Raw genomic sequence first — 19,025 nt, forward strand, 5'->3', positions numbered from 1 at the left:
CTAGGCTTGATTTAGTAAGTCTAGATGTTTGCAAAGGTCTTTTGATCTTTAATATAGTGGACATATAAAATCAAAGCAGTTAAGAAAGCATTGGAGGGAACCTGTCTGCAAGAAATGATACAGTTTCACCACTGCCTTTATTTAGCTATGCTATATTAGATTTTTTTTCTGTGCCCAGTTTGCCTGGTTAACTAGTTTAAAGCAGGTTTCATCTGATCATATTCAGATACCTCTATTTTACTTAGCCACAAATTTTTTAGGCAATGGAGCAGAAAGTGCACTAGAAAGATGTCAAGCATGTAGTCTGAAAATAAAGACCTACAAGAGGCCAGATAAGTATTTTCTCCTTAGAAGTACCCGTTCCTCTCCTTTGACCAGAAATGGAGCCCATTGCAACAAACTCAGATGAAGATTCAGCTGATGTTAAAGAACAAAAATCCCAGCTTTAATATTCCTGTATTCCTGTTGGTTACTTGTGTGGAGGTCAAACCTGAGGCTGTGGTTTGATTGTGCAGAAAATCCAGCTTTAGGGCTCCTACAGCTGTACTAAAAGCATTGGGGCCATGAAATATAAAATGCTGACTGCTATAAAACTTCCTGTCAATTCAAATTTGTTCAAAATCTCTCAAAGCTTCCCAGCATATGATTTAAATTTTTATTGCCAGGTCAAATATCAGAAGTCTTCCTATGGCTGGCATAAAGCTGACCTGTAAATGTGCACTCTGGCTAGTTCAGCAGAAACATAACCATGTGCCTGGATCTGATTTGTACCACTGGGTAATCCAGAATAAGACAGATTTGCTGCTGTCCTGAAGGACTTCAGAGCTCAGACCATCACAGCAAAACCATGTAAACACAGCAAAAGTATGTCTTTTAGTGAAAAACTTTGATTCAGTTCCAAGGTGGTTTTTTTTTCTATTGTGGTTTTTTTTTTTTTTTTGTTTGTTTTGTTTTTTTTTTTTTTTTTTTTTTGCTATTAGTTTCTAACTACTAAGTAAAAGCTACATTTGACTAGAAATTAGTACATTAGTACATGAATGTCTTTTGCTGGTAGTGGATTTATTTCTCTGGTGCTGAAATGCCCAGATGACTTTAGGAAAACAAGTACAATGCCTTCATCTATATATATAAAAAGATTTACAGTATATGTCAACCTTTAAAGCAATTATAAAGTCATCTCACTCAGGGGATGAAGGCAATTTTTGGAATAACTGTATGTATGTTTTTCTGGAAGTTTAGGCCAGGATGGAAATGCCAAAGGGGGTTATCCTGGAGGATTGGGTCTTGGCCATTTGCACAAATCACCTTTTAAAAATCAGCAATGGGACATTTTAATGACCCTCTATATTTCTGTTTCCCCCTATGAGACAGTGATTATTGGAGCTCTTTACATCATTCCTTTGAGCACAAGAAGAAGGGAAGAAAAAGCTCAATTTGTCAGAAAAGAAGAAAGCTTATTGTTTATACATTGAATATCCACATATGCTTTTTGACAGTTCTAGCCTCAACTTATTTAAAGAAAATATTCTTATTTTTTAATAAGCAGTCATTTAAGACAGTTTTTTTGCTGCCTTAAGAAAGCCTCAAAGAAGCAGCCTCTCTTCACCTACATACCATATGTTTAACTTGGTATTTTGAACTAAAAGGCTGGAGATGAAGGAAGAAAGTGTGTTACTACCTGAGCCATAACTAAAAACTTCCACTGAGGAATGGAGAAGGAGATAGCCAGTTTATTTACGTGGGTGGTATTTCAGCCTTTGAGAGCACATCTTATGTGGATGTGCTGAGTGGAACAAAGACAGATAAAAGCTGATTTTTCTGGCTGTAAATACTCCAGGGATGAAGGTGAGAAGAGCTGATAAACACTAGAAGAGCAGAGAGCTGTAGAAGCTGCATGTCTGTGGGTAAAAACTGATTATGAATACATTTAAGCCAGAATACGGACCATTTCCAACTATGCAAAGTGTTGGGGCAGCTTTCCAGCAAAATATCAGAGATGTAAATGTTCTTTACTTCTATTTGAAATTCAATGAGTTTTATTGATTAGAGCATGAAAAAGTTGCTGTGATAGCTGGGGTCTGGATTTGATGATGCCCAGGAGGATCTTTGTGGCTGGTGGCACAAGGAAGGGGACCAGGCAGCTCTGCTCACCAGATGCTGGTGGCACAGCTTTGGGAAGAGGCATGCACCCAGGCTGCAGCCATGCAAAGTGGCTGGTTTGTGGTTGGATGAAAAGGAGTGGAACTTGGCTGTTGGCATTGCTGAGTGAGAGGGGACCATGCTTCTATCAAGGTTTTTGCAGCATCTTTTTGATCCTCTGAGAGCATCTGGCCCAAAAGCTTCTCTTCTTGCAAAGGAGAGTGCCTGTCTTGTGCTGTGGGTGGCTCTGGGTTCAGTCTGTTAGCATGGTGAGAGTCTTTTTGAGATGAAATCCCATGAAAGGCTGATCCCTTTTGTGAGTCCTCCTCAAACTGAGTGGTCATGCTGTTTCTGCACCATCATGATCCTTCTATTTGAAAAGGATTGCTTCCATATCTCATGCAGTATATTAATTGACATTTGCCACCCCAATACTTTCCCAGTGGAGATGTTCTGTGCTTGCAAACATCCTATCTGCAAAATCTTAGTTCACTTTATCCTTGAAATTGCTAATGAAAAATCTCAACAGACCACACTACTGAGATGTAGGTAAGATGGGAGATTTAATTACCAGAGAGTGTGAGTCAGTAGCCTCAGAGGGATTCAGAGCAACCAGGACAAAATCTCTTTGGTGGAAAGTTGTCCCCAGGAACAGGGGCTCCTTTTCACAAGACAGGACTTTGGGCCCAGTTCCCAGTTCAGGCTTGTTTTACTCCAGACAAGTCTAGGCAATTCCAGTGTGGGCATAAAGTTAGAGTATTTTGTGTATAGGTCTGTACTTGATGCAAGGCAGGTGGGGTGGTCGGCAGATCTGTCACCTACAGCAAGTAAGCAAGGTGGTGGTGACTCCATGGGTCTTGAGTCTATTTTGTGGAAGTCAAGAGTAAAAATAAATTTCTTCCTAGTGTTGAGATTTCAATTTTTATCAGGCAGGTCTATTTTTTCCCTTGATGAACAGCTTACCACATTTCTATTTTTTTGCTTCCATTGGCAATGGACACCTGAGCCACTCTTCTCACCAGCACAGAGCCGTTCAGCTCAGTGCTGTGCTGTCTGTTACATCTGGAAGGAGTATTTCCTATTTATGCTTGTCTGGAGTAATTTTTCCAAAGCCAGAAGGTTTTGTTTGAGAATATCATATCCCTTGAAAGTACTGTATAATTATCTACATGATTAATTTAAGTGTCTGCCGTGGCTCTGCAGTGAGCTCAGGGGCGTAGACAGGCAACCTGCAGCGTATCGATGCCCGCAGCTTTTCCTGTGGGGAGAAGGAATGGGGTTTTGAAGGTTGCCTGCCTCTGGTGGCTTGGAAGGGGCTGTCATCCTCTGTCTCTGGAGGGATGTGTGTGCATGGAGGGGGAGAGCCCTCCAGCAATGCTGCTAAATGAATGATGGATGAGTTTTGCGTGGAATGCAGATGCCTTTGAATGCTCCAGACGGCTAACTGCAGGATTGAAGCTGAAGTCAAAATCAGTGCCCTTTGCCAATGCAGAGGAGATTTGGAGACTTGAGCTACAACTCTGAGCTGCTTTCATGGAGCCCTGAGATCTCCAGGGACCCGGGCAGTGCTTTTGATCTGGGAATAGCTGGCAAAAGAGAGTCCATAATATGTCTACCCAATATAAAATCTGATAAACAGCTGAGAACAAAACTTCTTAAATTATTAGGCAAAAAGGGCCTCAAAGAATGATCTGGTCCAATCTTCTCTAGAGCTTGAATAGTTTTGACCTGTATATGGTCACTGAAAGCTGTACCAAAGTTTGCTGTTAAAGCAAAGGGTATCATTGTCACAGGGGAATCATTGTCATAACTCACAGATGTTATCCATTAAATGACCTCTTACTGTACTCTCACTAGGACAGAAAATTATGTTGAAGGAAGTAAAATAAGAGGGATTGAAATGGAGAAATCTAATGTCTCCCACAACCCAAGAGATAATGGCTCCAATAATTGTTCATGGCAGATCTCTGACCTTCTGCAGAGACCATGAGTGTTGGAGACTCCAGCACCTGAGATGGTGTTCCCCAGTGTCTTGATATTCTTCATCTTTCTAAGTGTTACCTAACCACTACCTGGATGTGATTCACATACATTACTCCATCATGGACAAGAGGAACAGACTGCTTTTCTCCTCATGGTCACTGTGGGGCATTTTAAACTACATGAGGACCTTTAACTTGTGCTCTCAAACCCTACTTGCAATACTTTCTCCTTTTTATCAGGACTTAATTTTTTGAGTATTTCCTAGTAATTTACACTTTCAAGACTGCCAAGTCATGTCAGAACTCTCTTCCAATGGGGAAGTTTTGCTGTTGAGACTTTCCCAGCCCTGTGTGAGGCTACAGAAATACTTCATATGCCTTGTTACCTTTGTCCCCACTGTCAAATCCTAAGACAATGACCCTTTTTTTTCTCCAACAGCAGGATACTGACAAGAATGTTTCCCTGTAAACCCTCAAAAATGTTCAAAGCCAAGATGGGTGGGGCTCTGGTCTGGAGGAAGGTGTCCCTTCCCCCATGGTAGGGGGCTTTGGGACCACATTTCTTCCTAACCCAATCCATTCTGTGATTCTGTGATTCTGTGAAAATGCTGCATCTCTTGCCAAAGATTTGCCACATAACCAATCCTTTCTAAGTGAGATATTCCTTTTGTAGTACTCTGCATTTGTCCTTGATGAACTTTATCCTATTTTTTAGGGTATGTTTTTCTGATTTTTGCCAAAATATTTTAGATGCTAATCCTGTCCTCCAGTGCGTCTGCAGATACACCCAGCTTTGTGGAATCTGCATACTTGTTTTCATTGTCCAGGTTACTAATGAATGTGCTGAGCAAAACCAGACTATATAGATCCAGCAGAGCTCCACTTTCAGCGTCCTTCTGTTTCACAGAATGTCATTAATAACTACTCCCTGGGTATGGACTTACAGTAGTCTCATTTAATCATATTTCTCTAGTATATTTATAAGAAAGTTGTTTGAGACAGTGACAAAAGCTATAATATAGCCCAGATGAATTATATTAAACAACTTCTCCATTATGAAAAGAAATTAACTTGATTTCACATTATTTTATTTTTACCTCTTCTGTGTTTGCTGCTGCTTATAGTCTCTTCCACATACATGCTGAAAATAGAAAACTATTTCTCTGTTTGATTTGGAGTTTTTTGGATGATTGATGCTAGATTGACTGATATCACATTTTTCTGCTGCTTCTCTTTCTATCCTTGAAGACAGCCACTGCATTTGCTGCTGTCCTTAATTCTGGCCCCTTACCTGTTTGAATTCTCAAAAGTGACCAGCCATCTGACATGGTTTTAGCTGGTTTTGTAGATTTATATGGTGGTTTTTCCCACTCCGCTGGACTGGAAATACCTGAATTGAACTAATCTCTTACTCTGGAACAGGCAGAGAAGAGGATAGTATGCCTCTTACTGATATTGTGTCACACTGTGTACTAATCCCCCACGTATAGTTGGTAGTTTTAACAAGGACTAAAGCAAAACTCAAACCAGTGTTGCCTCTTCTGGTGTAATTTTTCAATAACTTTCTCTCTGAGCAACATTTTTAAGGACTGCCTTCTTGGTATTAATATGCATATAAAGGGTAACTTTTTGTAATCTTCTGCAAGTTTCATTTCATTTTTATACCCTGATGTTTCTATTATTTTTGCCTATGTCTTCATGCTATTTTTTTAAACTTGTGCTCAGTAACCTTTTAGTGTTCTTTCTTCTTGTCTTTGAGGAAAATAAAAAGCTCGTGATGCTGCCAAGTCTTCTGATCCTTCTTCACTGAGATGCTATTGTGCCTGTGACTTTTAAGCACAAAATACTGTTTCTTTGAGAAACTACAGCTCACCTTGATTTCTTTTTCCTTTAAACTTTTGTCCATGAATTCTCTCCTAGCAGTTTTTTTTTTTTTTTTTCTTAATGTACTGAAGCCAGGCATTTCTGTTTTGCTGTTCCAAATCCCTTGATTTTACAGGCATTCTTACATGAGTTTCTTTCCACCTTCTTACCCCCAACACATCTCTCTCTGGAGGCACTTTCCTGCTGATTACTTGACCCCATCCATTATGTGAGAATGTTGCTCTGAAGGCACCAGGACTTTCATATCTCCTACTACTTTATTTTTCTAGCAGATATCTCATGCTTCTGCTTTCCCATTACCATTGAGTCAACTGTTATCAGGTTCTTGGTTTAGGGTTTGTTGTGCCCTCCCCTGTGTTTTGTTTTGTGCTTTCTGCCTTTATTATTAACTAGATAATTTAGCAGCTCTTACTTTTCCTGCCTTCTGGACCTCAGAGGAAATATACACATCATTCTCAGTACGCCAAGAGATTCTGCCTCTACTTTTTCTTTGTTGGCCCACATATAAGCTATGCATTTTTAGATCAATATTCCAGATCTAGGTCTTACAACAGTAAGTTCCAGTTATGTCAATTAAATAACTGCTTTTGTCTTAAATATGAGATCTTAAATAAGACTAAAGTTCTGTGTTAAAAAACCCCACATACTCACCAGTGTTGCATTAGGTATCTAAAATGCTCAGAGGATTTAACCTTATCTCCTGATCAGTTTGTGTCTGTATTATCACCTCTTGTTTTAGACATGTGCCTAGAAAGTTTCTGTCTTTATTCTTCCCCTTTTCTTCCCTGTTTTTCCTGCCCTGAGCCTAACTCAGAAGTCTCTCTTACTGAGCAGTGGGCCAGTTCCTCCTTTCCCAAGCTGATGTCTATCCCCGTTGAGCCACTGGTGTAACATCAGCCTCTTGGTGAAGGTGCTGGTGTCCTGTACAAGCATCATGTGGCCCTGAGCCTCATGTTGTTGTCCTTGCCTGAGCTTTCTTGGGGTCACTCCTGTCCATCTAAATTTTGCCCCACAGCCAAGGAGGTGGCAGAACTTTGGATACAGCTTCTGGGCAGCAGCATTTCACAAGAGCCTCCCTCTTACACTCATTCTTTTGGGGTTATAAGCTCTTCCTACAGCTTTTCTATCTAACACAAGCCCTTCATACATATCTGCAAGAGCAGACCTGCAGACTGCAAGCTTGAAGCTGCTGCTTTCTTCGGTTTTCCTGGTGCAGAGCTCACTGAGCAGCATCCACTTCTAGAAAATAAAGCCCTGAAGGAATCTGGTCAACCAGACCTGACTCGAGTCAGTTTTTTTTCTTGTTTCATAGATCCTAATGATCCTGGCAAAAAACCCTGTCTCATCCTATTGCCTGCTAACCCTCGGCTCCCACTGACTCCTGGCTGTCTGTGTGCCTCCCTCTCCAAACTGCAGGAAATTGGGGGATTCACCTGCCCTACTTTTTTTCACAAGAAACTGGATAATCACTTCTCTTAGATGCCTTACCCACAAGGTGGCTGTGAACCACTGTTGCCATGAAGGGAGGGACCCCATTGGCATCTTCACCATTCGTGTTTGCTGCTGCTCATCCCTCGTGCAGCTTGGTGGGGCGCTAAGTCCGGGAATAGACCGGTTTAAGCCTATCCCAGCCCAAAATCACTGGCATGGACGGCAAGGCTGTCACCTTCAGTCGCTGGTGAGGCAGGTGCCCGTCCAGCGGCCCTTGGAGCAGGAGTGTCTCCTCCGCTCCGGTCAGAACCCCGGAGCTGTGGCAGGAGCATCCCCTGGGCTCTGTAATCCGCATTTCACCGCCAAGGTCAGGAGCTCATGGTGACCTTTTATTCCCTTGCTGAGGACAGCAGCTGGTGCCCTCAAGTGGTAAATCGCAGGAGGAGAGCGGCCAGGCCGTGCGAGCCGGCCTTGGGCCGCGGGGCCGGGGCTGTCGGTTCTGCAGCGGTTCGGGCACTTCTAACCACGCTGTTTTGCCCTTGCAGGACGAGACGCCGTGCTGATCGTGGTGGGAAGGACGCTTTGTCCCCGACGGAGCGGGGACACCGGCGGCAGGCAGACCTGGATGGCCACAGACGCTCGCAAACGTGACCCACCAGCCTGTTCGTAGGAACGGCTTGTAGCGCCGTGATGCCAAACATCCTTCCTTGACTGTGTTCTTGGCCAGTTGTAACCCCCTAGAAAATCTCCGTGAGATTAGATGGAGCTTCCTTTGGACCTGCAGCCCCACTCCAGCATGTCCCCAGGGGCTGCGGGGGGCCGCGGCGGACAACAAGGGAGCCGACTGGGGCCGGGGCTGACGCCGTGAGGGGATGCCCAGGGACAGCGATGCCCATCACACAGGACAACGCGGGGGTCTTCCTCCCCCTCCTGTGCCAGTGGCTGCAGAACAGCCGGCGGGAGGGGGCCGAGGGAGCTGAGCAGCAGCTCTGCCGCTCGGCCGTCCAGAAGCTGAGCGAGTACATCCAGCTCAACTTCTCCGTGGACGAGAGCAACCTGCAGCCAGGGAGCTGTGGGACTTTGGATACGGAGATCTGCACCATGTACCTGGCCCAAGAGATGCGGAAAAATGAAGTCCTGGGTTTGAGCTTTGGGAATATCCCTGCTCTGGGGGACTATGGGGAGAAGCGTCGGGGAGGAAAGAAGAGGAAGGTGCATAAGGGGCCTGTGCTCGACGTCGGGTGCATCTGGGTGACAGACTTGAAGAAGAACAGCCCGGCCGGGAAGTGCGGGAGAGTGCGCCTGAAAGACGAGATCCTTTCTCTGAACGGGCAGCTAATGGTCGGTGTGGATGTCACCGGAGCAAGGTAAGGGTGGCAGAGCTGCCAGCAGCAGCTGCCTCTGGTGCCGCATGGTGCAAATCACAGTTTATACCAACAGAAGTCCAGGAGCAGAGGTTTTGACCTTTGCTTTCCAGCCCCTGATAGAGCCCTGGGTTTGTTCTTAAGGCATTGTAGAAAATAAGTAAATTTTCTTACAACTGATAATTAGCCTACGTGTGCTAATCACACTTCCGCTGAAAAATTTTTAGGGGTCACTGGGTCAAAAAATTACACATCATAATTACCAGAGGGGCTGCACTAAAATAGGAGCCTTCCTGGGTTTGTATAAAACTGTTTTCTTAAGCAAAAATGAACACAGATGCAGCAGCACTGGAAGATATTTTTACAGGTGCTCATATTTTTGTTGACTTATTTCAATTGAGAGAAGCATTTCTGACAGCTAAGTGTTGACTGAGACTTTCTCAAAGCAAGACATTTTTGTGTTTTCCAGTTTGGAACAACTTCATTTTAATAAATTCCCTTTGATTTTAATGCATTTGCTCTCTTCTGATGTCTCCTGACCCAGAAAACTTGAAATCTTTAAGAGTTCAAATCAAAAATTAGGATTTTTGTAATGATACAGATTATTCTTGTGGTGTTTTTTTTTTTTTAATTCAGCTATTCCGTGTGGTAAAATCAGTTTTGCTCTTTGTGGGCTGGTAGACTTTCTCACATTACCCTTTGCAAAGGCAAAACCCTTTCTCTGCTGTAGATGAGGATGTAAACATTCATTCATACTTGAGGTTACAATGTACCTGAGGGCATGAAATCCTTCCCCTCTTGCCAAAAGGGAATTTATTTTGGGGGTGGACACTTTTGGAAACCAAGTCCTAGTGAAGTGACCCCAACAGACAGGATCACTTCACTTGAACGTGGCAGGTGTTTGGGCTGACCATCACTCCCAATTCTGACATGTGGCAGAATAAAAGCAGTGACTCCTCAATCTGTGTGTGCTGGGCAGCTCAGCCTTCTATGGTTTTACAGGTATGAAGACAACCCTCTGTAATTCCTAGTTTGTGATTCAGTAAGTGTATACATATTGGTACTGTGGCAGTATCAATCAGGTACTCATGCCGAACTTGAGAGAGTTTATGGCAAAAGGCAGTCAGTCTGCTGTTTCCCCTTTGTCAGATGCCACTGTTTCTAAATACAAGGGAATTGCTTGCAGTGGGCAGCAATAATGTTATCTTATTAATAATGCAAAAAAAGAGATAATAGCCAGTGAAGCCGAGAATATTTGGATATCTGTCCTTTTTTGGCCTATCTCTGAAGGCTTAATTTGGGGCTTGTTCCTTTTAGAAAGCCCTGTTATTAAACCAGCAAGCTGTGACTGCAGCTAATGGGAATGAAGTGCTCCATTTTCCTTACTATTTTTGGCCATTACAAAGACAAGAGTTTTAGTACTGTGGAGCCAGTGTTGTTCTTAAAATCCTGTTTTAGAATATTCAACATCCAATTTAGGCCAAAATTTAGGACATTTCGTAGTCAAAGCCTGTTTTATTTTCAGCATCCAAAGCATCCTTGCCTAACTTACTGTTGACTGCTATTTGACAAGGGTGATGTTGTGATGGATGGCACTTTGGGACCTTGAGGATGATCCCAGTTTGGAGAGCTGGCTTTTTCCTATGAGGGAGCTGGCTGGCAGCTCCAACCCCATGTTTCCACATTGTGCATCTGGAGTACTTGAGGATGCTTTGAGAATCTTTCAGTAGCTTTCTCCACTGGGGTGCTCAGAAGGGACATAATTCTGTCTAGCTTTATAATAGTGTGAAAGGCAGCATCAACTTGCCTTCTGGGAAGACTGCTTCCAAGAAGAAGCTTTCCTAGAGAATTCCATATTGCTGCTACGGTGGAAGTAGCAAAGCCCCTTTCCCCTTAGTTTTTCAAGGTGTTGTTGGGGTAGGACAGCACACTAAATAGTAGTTCTGACTCAATTTCTCACTGCCTAATTATTCCCTGGCTGAGTGAGAAACACTTCCAGGTTGATACAAGGGGTTGTGGGTGCTCTGATTTTTGGTGTGATTTACTTAGTGGGGCCTGCACATGGTCAGTTAAAGTAAAATACTGCCTTAGCTCCTGCAGCACCAGGTTAGATTGGGCAAGCAAAATCACTGCTTGTGTGTTTATTCCACACCTGCCAAGTGTTCCAGGGCAGCCCTATCTTGCCCAATGAAGGAATTTTTCTCACTGATGCTATGGAGAATCTTCTGATTTATTCCCTTTACAATGGAGGAATTGGCATGGGGGTCTCACAGCTCTGCCATTTCCCACCTCTGCAGCAGGGTTTGCAGAAGTGTTCTCACATTCCCTGGGCTTCATGTAACCTCAGCTTTAGTTCCAGCCTGCCATCCAAACCCTCCCTGTTCCAAGGGGCTAAACTAATGCACCAGAAAACAAGAGAGAAGAGGTGAGGGCACACAGTCCCTTCTGCTGTCCTATGGATGTGGTCAGCCTCTAGAGGATGCAGGGGCAGGTGACAGGAGCTGGAACAGATTGGGCAGCCCTGGACAGATAGGGCAGTTTTGGCGCCTGCCTGATGGGCCTATAGGTCCTCACGTCTCAGAGTGGTGATGGGGTCAGACACAGTAAGAGCAGCACAACACTTCCTGGAGGAGCCAGCTGTGAGTACCACTCATCTGTCTCTCCTTGCTAAGAAAGCTGAATATAACTTCTTTAAAAAAAAGTTATTTAAATTCCACATGATTTCCATGTAAACAGCAGAGATGGGTTGATTATTGCTGAACTTGTTTATTTTTTTTCCTTTCTTTTCATTTAGAGAAATATTATGCAGTAATAAAATCATCAAAGCTCTTTGCTTAACTGGGTATTATTACATTAGAGAGAAATAATGTAGGTGGTGTCATTTTTGGTGATGTTAGTGATTGAGGGAAAATTATTGCTCTCTTTAGAGTTAGCAAATTGTGTGTCTATCAAACACAATTGCAGGGAAATGAGCTGTATTGGAATACTGAACAAAGGTTAGTCAAAACTCTGCCTATTTATTTATCTATCTTCTGTCTATACAACTGTAGTTCCAAAATACATGGGTTATGTTCCCCCAGACAACAACTTCCTATGTATTTTGGATCTACTCTACTAATTTTGGGCTATTACTCACTTACTGAAGGGATGCTGTTAGTATTTCTACAGATGACAGATGAATCTTTCATTTCTTGAACATAACTGAGTGGGGCTTCATTGAGCAAGTCCTTGGAGCACTGCAAAAAATATTTTTTCATTAATATAATTCAGTTTGAAATATTTGATTATGAATTTCATCAAGCATAGCTGCAGTGCTTGGACACAGCTACCATATACATTTAATCTTTAAAATAAGTGCTAAGTAGATTTTCAAATTCATTCTTGTAAAAAGCAGAGTAAGATATATCACCAGTATTGACAGCGTGGTAGAAACATGAGTTATTATTATAATTTTGTCATTGAGAAAACCCAACCACTCGTTCAAGATATCATCTTTCTCATTGCCAAATATTGCCATATGTGGGAATACAGTCAGAGAAATGGCTGGCTTCTTTTTAACCCACAAACTGGAGTTGCTTCCAAAAAAACAGAGAGATAAATATTTTGACAGTCATACCTTTGTACAGTGCTTTCTTAGTCTCTCCTCTTCAGTCAGTGTCCTGGGGGAAGTTGCTAAGACTCCTCCTCAGACTAGAAAAGTCATGCCAAATTCCAGGGAATTCAGTTTCCTTCCAGAGATGCTGAGAAAGACCTTCAGGAATCAGGTCTGCAATGGAGAGGGAGCTTCAAGTGCCACTACTGAAGGCAAATCTTTTACTTTAGCGGAAGCTGAGGGTTTTCAGTAGAGTCAAGGTCTTTCATGAATGCTTGCTGCTACTGCACATCTTATGTTCACGCTTCCAGGACAGCTGTAACTATGAAGGTAAAGTCCTACTCCTCCTCACATGTCAATGCCATTAGTAGGTGTGTGATATATGGACATTCTAAGCACAGTCCTGCCTCTCTGTAAGTGCTGGCAGATGATTACAGATGACAACTCAAAATGTCCAACAAAATTACAGGTCTCAAAATGTGCATAGCACTTTGTGCTGCTTGCTGCAGCAGTCATTAACAGTCCTGGACTCTGCTGGGTGAAATATTGATGTTCTTTGTCAAAAAATTAGTTCTTGCTGGTGCTGGAAACAAATCATGCAGGTTTTGGCTGTAATTAGAGACAGATTCTGCCATGAACAGCGGTCTTCACAAGGGCAATCCTCTTTATTCCTGTGCTGTGAGCCCTGCAGACAAGGAGCAGACCTATACCTGCAGAGCAGTGCATGTGCTGTGGGACTGGGAGCAGTGAAGTATTTGCTGTGTCTGAGAAGAGCTGCTCAAAAATCTGAATGTGATTTAAAAACTGTTTTGTCTGAAGACAGACACTTTCAATGCACTTTTTTTATTGAGATCCCCTTTCCTCAGAAGTTTGAATGGGATATTTTTTTTTAAATAAACTACTTTGCTCCTGCAATAGAAATAATTTCTTGCTGGGAGAAAAATCCTTCCCCTCCAAATGTGGTCACTCTTTGATATTCAAGTGCTCCAGTTTTGCATTTTCCATGGGGCACTGCTTCCTGCCATGCTGTGTTGAGGCACTGTCACTGCCTCAGGAGACTGGCTGTCCTTGCCATGACTACTTTGTCCCTGTTCTGGCAGCTGCAGTTGTCTTTGAAGCATCTGCAATACTCTGTTGCACTCTGTTATTCGGCACTGCGTTCAAAATGCATCCATGTGCCCCTGCTGATGTGTGGGGATGGGATACTGTGGGAACTCCCTCAGCACATCAGCTGCAGCCCTCAGGCCACATTTTGGGTAACAAATCCATTCCTTAGTAGAGTTGGATGTTGGGGTGTATGAATGCCTGTGTTATGGTGGAAGGGGGTAGTTCAAGTCTCTCTGCCTATGATGGGATTGTGTTTCATTGGAGTTTTTGGGGGTTTATCCTCCTGGCAGTGCAATCTCCTTTATACATCCTTTTTATTACAGAAAAATCACCCCCAGAAAACCATCACTGGTCATCACAGAAAGCTTTGTCTAACAGCACCCCCACCTCCCAGCCACATCAGGTTGCATGGATTGATTGCTCTGTTTTACTGTGTTTCCTCTCCTCCTTCCTATAACAAAAGTGCTGCCAACACAAAGTGCTGCTCAGTATAAGCAGCTGCTTTTCCTGGTGTTAGTAGGGCCTTCTCTTGGTTATGTCCACAAGAAAATATTTTTGTTTTAATAGGAAAAATAATGGAAATTTATCCTGTCCCTTTGCTCTTGGCCAAGGGGCAAATATTTCTATGTGAGCTCCTTGTTAAAATATTAACAGCACTGACTACACAGTGAAAAACAAATACAGTGGTCCTGGAGACTGCAGCCTCCAAATGCAGTCTCAGGGAATAGAGTTCTCATAACTGACCTAAAAAATACCCCCAGCCTGTTGTGGAATTGAATTAGTTTCCTTTTTTATATTATATTACCAATCTTCATGCTGCTAAGTGATGGATCAGGGCACAGAGGTTGAATCATGGGGCTTGTTATCATGGGCAAGGATGAGAAGCCTGTGCTGATGTGCCCTCCAAACTGCCTGGTGCACGAGTCCTGAGGATAGAAAATAAGCAGTACATAGGGAATTTGGCTGTTTCCTCATCCTGTTTAGCTGCTGTGAGCTGGGATACAGTAAATGTGTGCTAAACCTGCACAAAATGAGAGAAAGCCTATGGGTGTCTAACATTTGCAAGGCACAGCCTAAGTCTCACTGTTCTCCTGAGGTCTGGAGCATGCAGTCCCCTCTGAAGCATGGCTGCTGTATTTTACACTAATAGTGGATATAAATCCCCTAAGATAGTGGATATAAATTCCTCCCTCTCCCCTGTCTTAAAATATAGCAGAACTGAGAAACTAAGAAAGAGATGTTTTTCTTCCCTTCTTTTATGTTTCCTGGAGGGTATGAGCAGACTTAGCCACATGTGTTGATAAATAAATTGCTCTGAAGAATTGAGCTTTATTCCAAATCCTCTTTTAGAAGCCAAAGTCTTAAATAGAAGGTCACTAATCCCCAGACTCAGCAGAGATCATTTAGCTGGTTTGTCGTCTTTGCTTTGTTAATCTGAGTGTGTCCTCACTCGGTTTCCCCTCCTCACCCTCTGGTTCCTACCATCCCTCTCAATGTTCCCATGCCAAGCTGCTGTAGAGGTACAACTCATTCCCTTGTAGCAATGGCCACTAGCAACATCCCATCACCACAACTGCCTCCTCAACAGACTTCCTGAACCCCTCATCCGCCTCAAATTTGCATCTTATTTATCTTCTTGCTCAGATGAGTTTTATCTAAAGTCCATAAAAAATGATGGAAAGACTTCCATTGATTTAAATAGCTCACATCCTCTATGTGTTTGCATGTTTGTCCAAAAATTTAGGGATCAATATGCTCGTCATTGCCTTCTACATAGTGTCAGCACTGAACAAGAGAGCTGGCCTCTCTCTAGAAATTGTGATTCCCCAGAAGCATACATTGCCAACTAGGCAACATCCTAGTTGGTCATCTGCCAAAATTGCTCCCAGCCTTGCCTCTGCATGCCTGCTTTTCAGAAGCATTGTATCAGGCTTGGAAAGACTTGGACAGTGGTTGGTGGCGTTGCCTTAGGAGGTGTAAAAACTTCAGAGGTTATAGAGAGGTTTTTTTCTGTGCTTTGTTTTTGTTTTAATGAGCTGTGAAAGTTCTGAATAGAAATCTGTACCTTGCTGCCCAATGTATGGCTGTGCCTCTCCGTTTTATTTGCTGTTTTGACCACGCTGTAATTACAAGAGAACAAGCCCAGTGTTTGGGAGGGAGCTTTGCCCTTCCCTCCCTGCTCATCCTCTGTGGGAACAACTTGTCTTGGTGAGCCAGCCTTGTGCCTTGTCATTTACCTTGATACCAAAGTGCCAGCAGGATCCCTTCTACATCCTGAGTGGGATTTTCAGCCTGACACACAGCAAGCATCTCATGCTCTCAGGTCATCTGGAAGTACAATCAGGGTGCAGGAGAATGTAGCTAATTAGCAAACTGCTGGAATGTGCAAAATAAGAGTCACTTTTTTCTACTGCTTAGCCAAATAACAGGTGAGGCCTTCAGCCACAGCATCAGTTATTTTTACATCCTCTCCAGCAGTGCATTTGCTAGCACAGAACAGTGTTTTAGCCATCAATAATTAAAAATACAGATGTTCAAAGACACAAGCAAGGAACATTCCGTGCCCATTATTCCTACTCTTTCTGTAATACTCGTGCCCAAACACACCAGTTTGCCATGTGCAGTCATTCACGGCATCTTCTAAACTGTAAATGTGACTTTCTCTTCATATTCTGTGAGTCCAGAATTTTGCACAAAGCAGGCTGTGGGCTAAAGATTGATTTTCTTGAGTCAGAAGCTCTGAGCTGCTGCAAAAGGAGGAGGTGACTGGAGCCAGGTTACTGAGTGGCAGTGAGAATCCTAGGAGGTTTTCCTTTTCCACCTGTACTGACTCATGTGTCATGAGCCCCGGAAAGGGACAGCTTCTTCAGTCCTCATTCAAATAGTTTTTCTTACAGCATGGTCTAAGTGAGTAGCATTCTCGTTCTTAGATGTGTTTTGCAGCTGCTCTGAAAGCAGGACATGATCATACCTTCAACCTTGTGGCAGTTGCTTGCCTGGAAGATGGACTAGAACTAAACTGTGACCCTCCAGAGCTAAAAGCATTAACAGTGATGGCAGCTTAAAACCCACTTATCCCCTGTCGCTGGAAATCTGGCCTGGACAGGAAAGGACAGGAGCAGGGAGGGTTGAAAAATGGTGAACAAGGAGACAGTTCCACAGTCAGAAGCTCAGCATCAGCCTCAGAGAGATGGTTTGTCAACATGGACCTGCCATCTATGGACATAAGTGAGAGGATAACTACAATAAACACAGGTGAGATCAGCAAAGAGACAGGTATATAATCACAGAGACAGCTGTTGCAGTGGATGGCTTTTGGGATGGGATTTTTTTTAACATGGAAAACTCATTGCTTTTTTTAGCTCATGTGACACTTGCATCCAGCTCCAAGCAGTATCACATGCACCTTGAAACTTATTTTTCTGCCTCCTTTTTATCAGATGTGGGCTAAGATGGGAAGGACATATGTATCAAATGCAGACTCTGCAGTATCACTCACTGTTCCTGCTTCTTTCTCTGGGTAACATGTATGATGTTCAGCAAGATCACCCGAGCCTCCAAAGGAAAACATGTTTAACAGACCAATAACAGGGAAAATTTGGCAGGCACTGTGACAAGATCTGGGGCAGTTCAAGAATACTTGTACCTTCCAAAACAGGACAAGAGTAAGGCAAATGATGACTATTAGCAGCAAACTTCACTCTAGAGTGTCCAAGACTCAGGAATCCCATCCAACGGAAGCCTCTCTAACAAGAATGTGAGAAACCAGAGGTACATGGAAAATGGATTCAGGCTTTTTCAAAATAAAACAGAACTGCTGAAACATGACTGAAAGAGGTTACTGTTTCAGCTGATGCCTAAGACTCATTTCTATTGTTTAAAAAGGTGTCAAGGTCTGGTTTTAAACCTTCTCTATAGTCAGTACCAGATGATCTTCCAAAAAAAACCAAAAAACAACAAACAAACAAAAAAAAAACACCCCCCCAAAAAAATGAACAACTTGCAAAATTAATATTGGATTAATATAGTAATAATTTTTGACCTGTGTTTCCTAGGTCATTACTTGATCACTGGAATAGATACAGGCTAGCAGGGCAACAATTTGATGAAACAGAAGTCAGGGAAGTCTTCCTTCCCATCTTCCTGCACTTTTACCAGTGTGTTTTTTTTCTATCATAACTAAAGAATTACTAAGTGCTTGCCAATTTTTCATAGCCTGGGCTATTGTTATTCTGGTAGCAAAGAGAAAAACATAGACATGTGGTAGCCAGTAAACTTTGTGGTACCATTTATCTGAATACAGAGCCCTAGGCTAGAGGTTGGGGATTCCTTCTTGAAAACTCGTGGATGACAAATGGAGCCAAACCAAAGTGTGTGATGTTCTCATTGAAAATGGTTTCTAACAAACACTAATTGTTCTGCTGAAAACAACATTTCATGTTTTCATCTGTGGAAGAGTTCTACTAAAACAGATTTTTCTCGGTTTCCTCTAGAGGGCAATGTAATATAAATATTTTAAGCAATTTCTGGGTTCTGTCAATTGGGAATTTTAGCCTGTCTTATCTAGGAATTTGCAAGACAGCAGTGAAAATTGTTTCTGTACATGCTTTTAAGATGTATATATAAGTAATATAATCTGATTCTTGGGCTTGTAGAGTGCAGTAGCTAATCCCTTTAAGAAGCAAGAAATATGTTGTGCATTTTGCGTAGATTTGGCTATCCTGGAATGCAAAGAAGGAACTGCTGATGAAGACCTGACTCTCTTCTCTACCTGTGCAGCTGCAAGTGCTTCCAGGAACTGCCCCTTATGTGACAATTGTAAAAAAGATTAAATCCAGTCCTCTAAGAATGAAGTTCCCAGTTGTAGTTTATGTGGGCAGCTGGAACTTCAGAGCAGAGGATAAAACTAAATACCAAGTCTAAGTGGTTCATAAGATCTAGGAAACAGAAAGGTATTGTGCTATTTATTTCCATAAGAATTTATGCATATATTCCTGGATTTACTAACTGTATTACTTGTTTGATGGATGTTAGTAACAGCACAATTTTCAAATTATTTGTCCACATAAACAGCTGCTAAAATTAGTACGACTCAAAGGTGGTCACTGTGGACCTCAGTAATTTAATTTAAGGGACATTTTTAGTCACTTAAATTAATTAGTATAAAATGGTAAAAACAACTATATTACTATATAGATAAAGGCTGTTTTGTTTTCCTTACAGCTCACGTGTAGGATTTGAAACATATTTCCATGGGCATAAATTTCTTTTTTGTCACCTTTTTTGTCTTTTGTATCATTATCTTCCTTCTCCCAAACTGACATTAGTAAAAGAAAAATTTGCTCTTGACATTGCAACATGAAAATGGCTTTAGGGGAATCCTTTTACAGTTTTGTCTCCTTTCCTGTCCTGATGGCCTAGTCCTTTGGAGATTCACCATAATGGCCTTATTGGATTATCTTGCAAATCCCATGCATTTACTGAATTTGTGGGTTAACATTCTTGATAAAATATTTTTTCCAAAAT

The 19,025-nt window shown here is 42.4% G+C and overlaps 1 protein-coding gene across 1 annotated transcript in view; it reads left to right on the forward strand.

The window, feature by feature from the left end:
* The window catches only part of PDZD2 (PDZ domain containing 2), a 202,264-nt gene that overhangs the window by 57,406 nt on the left and 125,833 nt on the right, over positions 1-19,025 (forward strand). Inside the window, exon 3 of the mRNA XM_054003663.1 lies at positions 7,982-8,803. Within this exon, the coding sequence (XP_053859638.1) occupies positions 8,325-8,803 (479 nt within the window). The 5' untranslated portion in view covers positions 7,982-8,324. The remainder of the gene's footprint in view (positions 1-7,981; positions 8,804-19,025) is intronic.

Source organism: Vidua macroura, chromosome Z, assembly GCF_024509145.1.
Source record: "Vidua macroura isolate BioBank_ID:100142 chromosome Z, ASM2450914v1, whole genome shotgun sequence".
Lineage (NCBI taxonomy): Eukaryota > Metazoa > Chordata > Aves > Passeriformes > Viduidae > Vidua > Vidua macroura.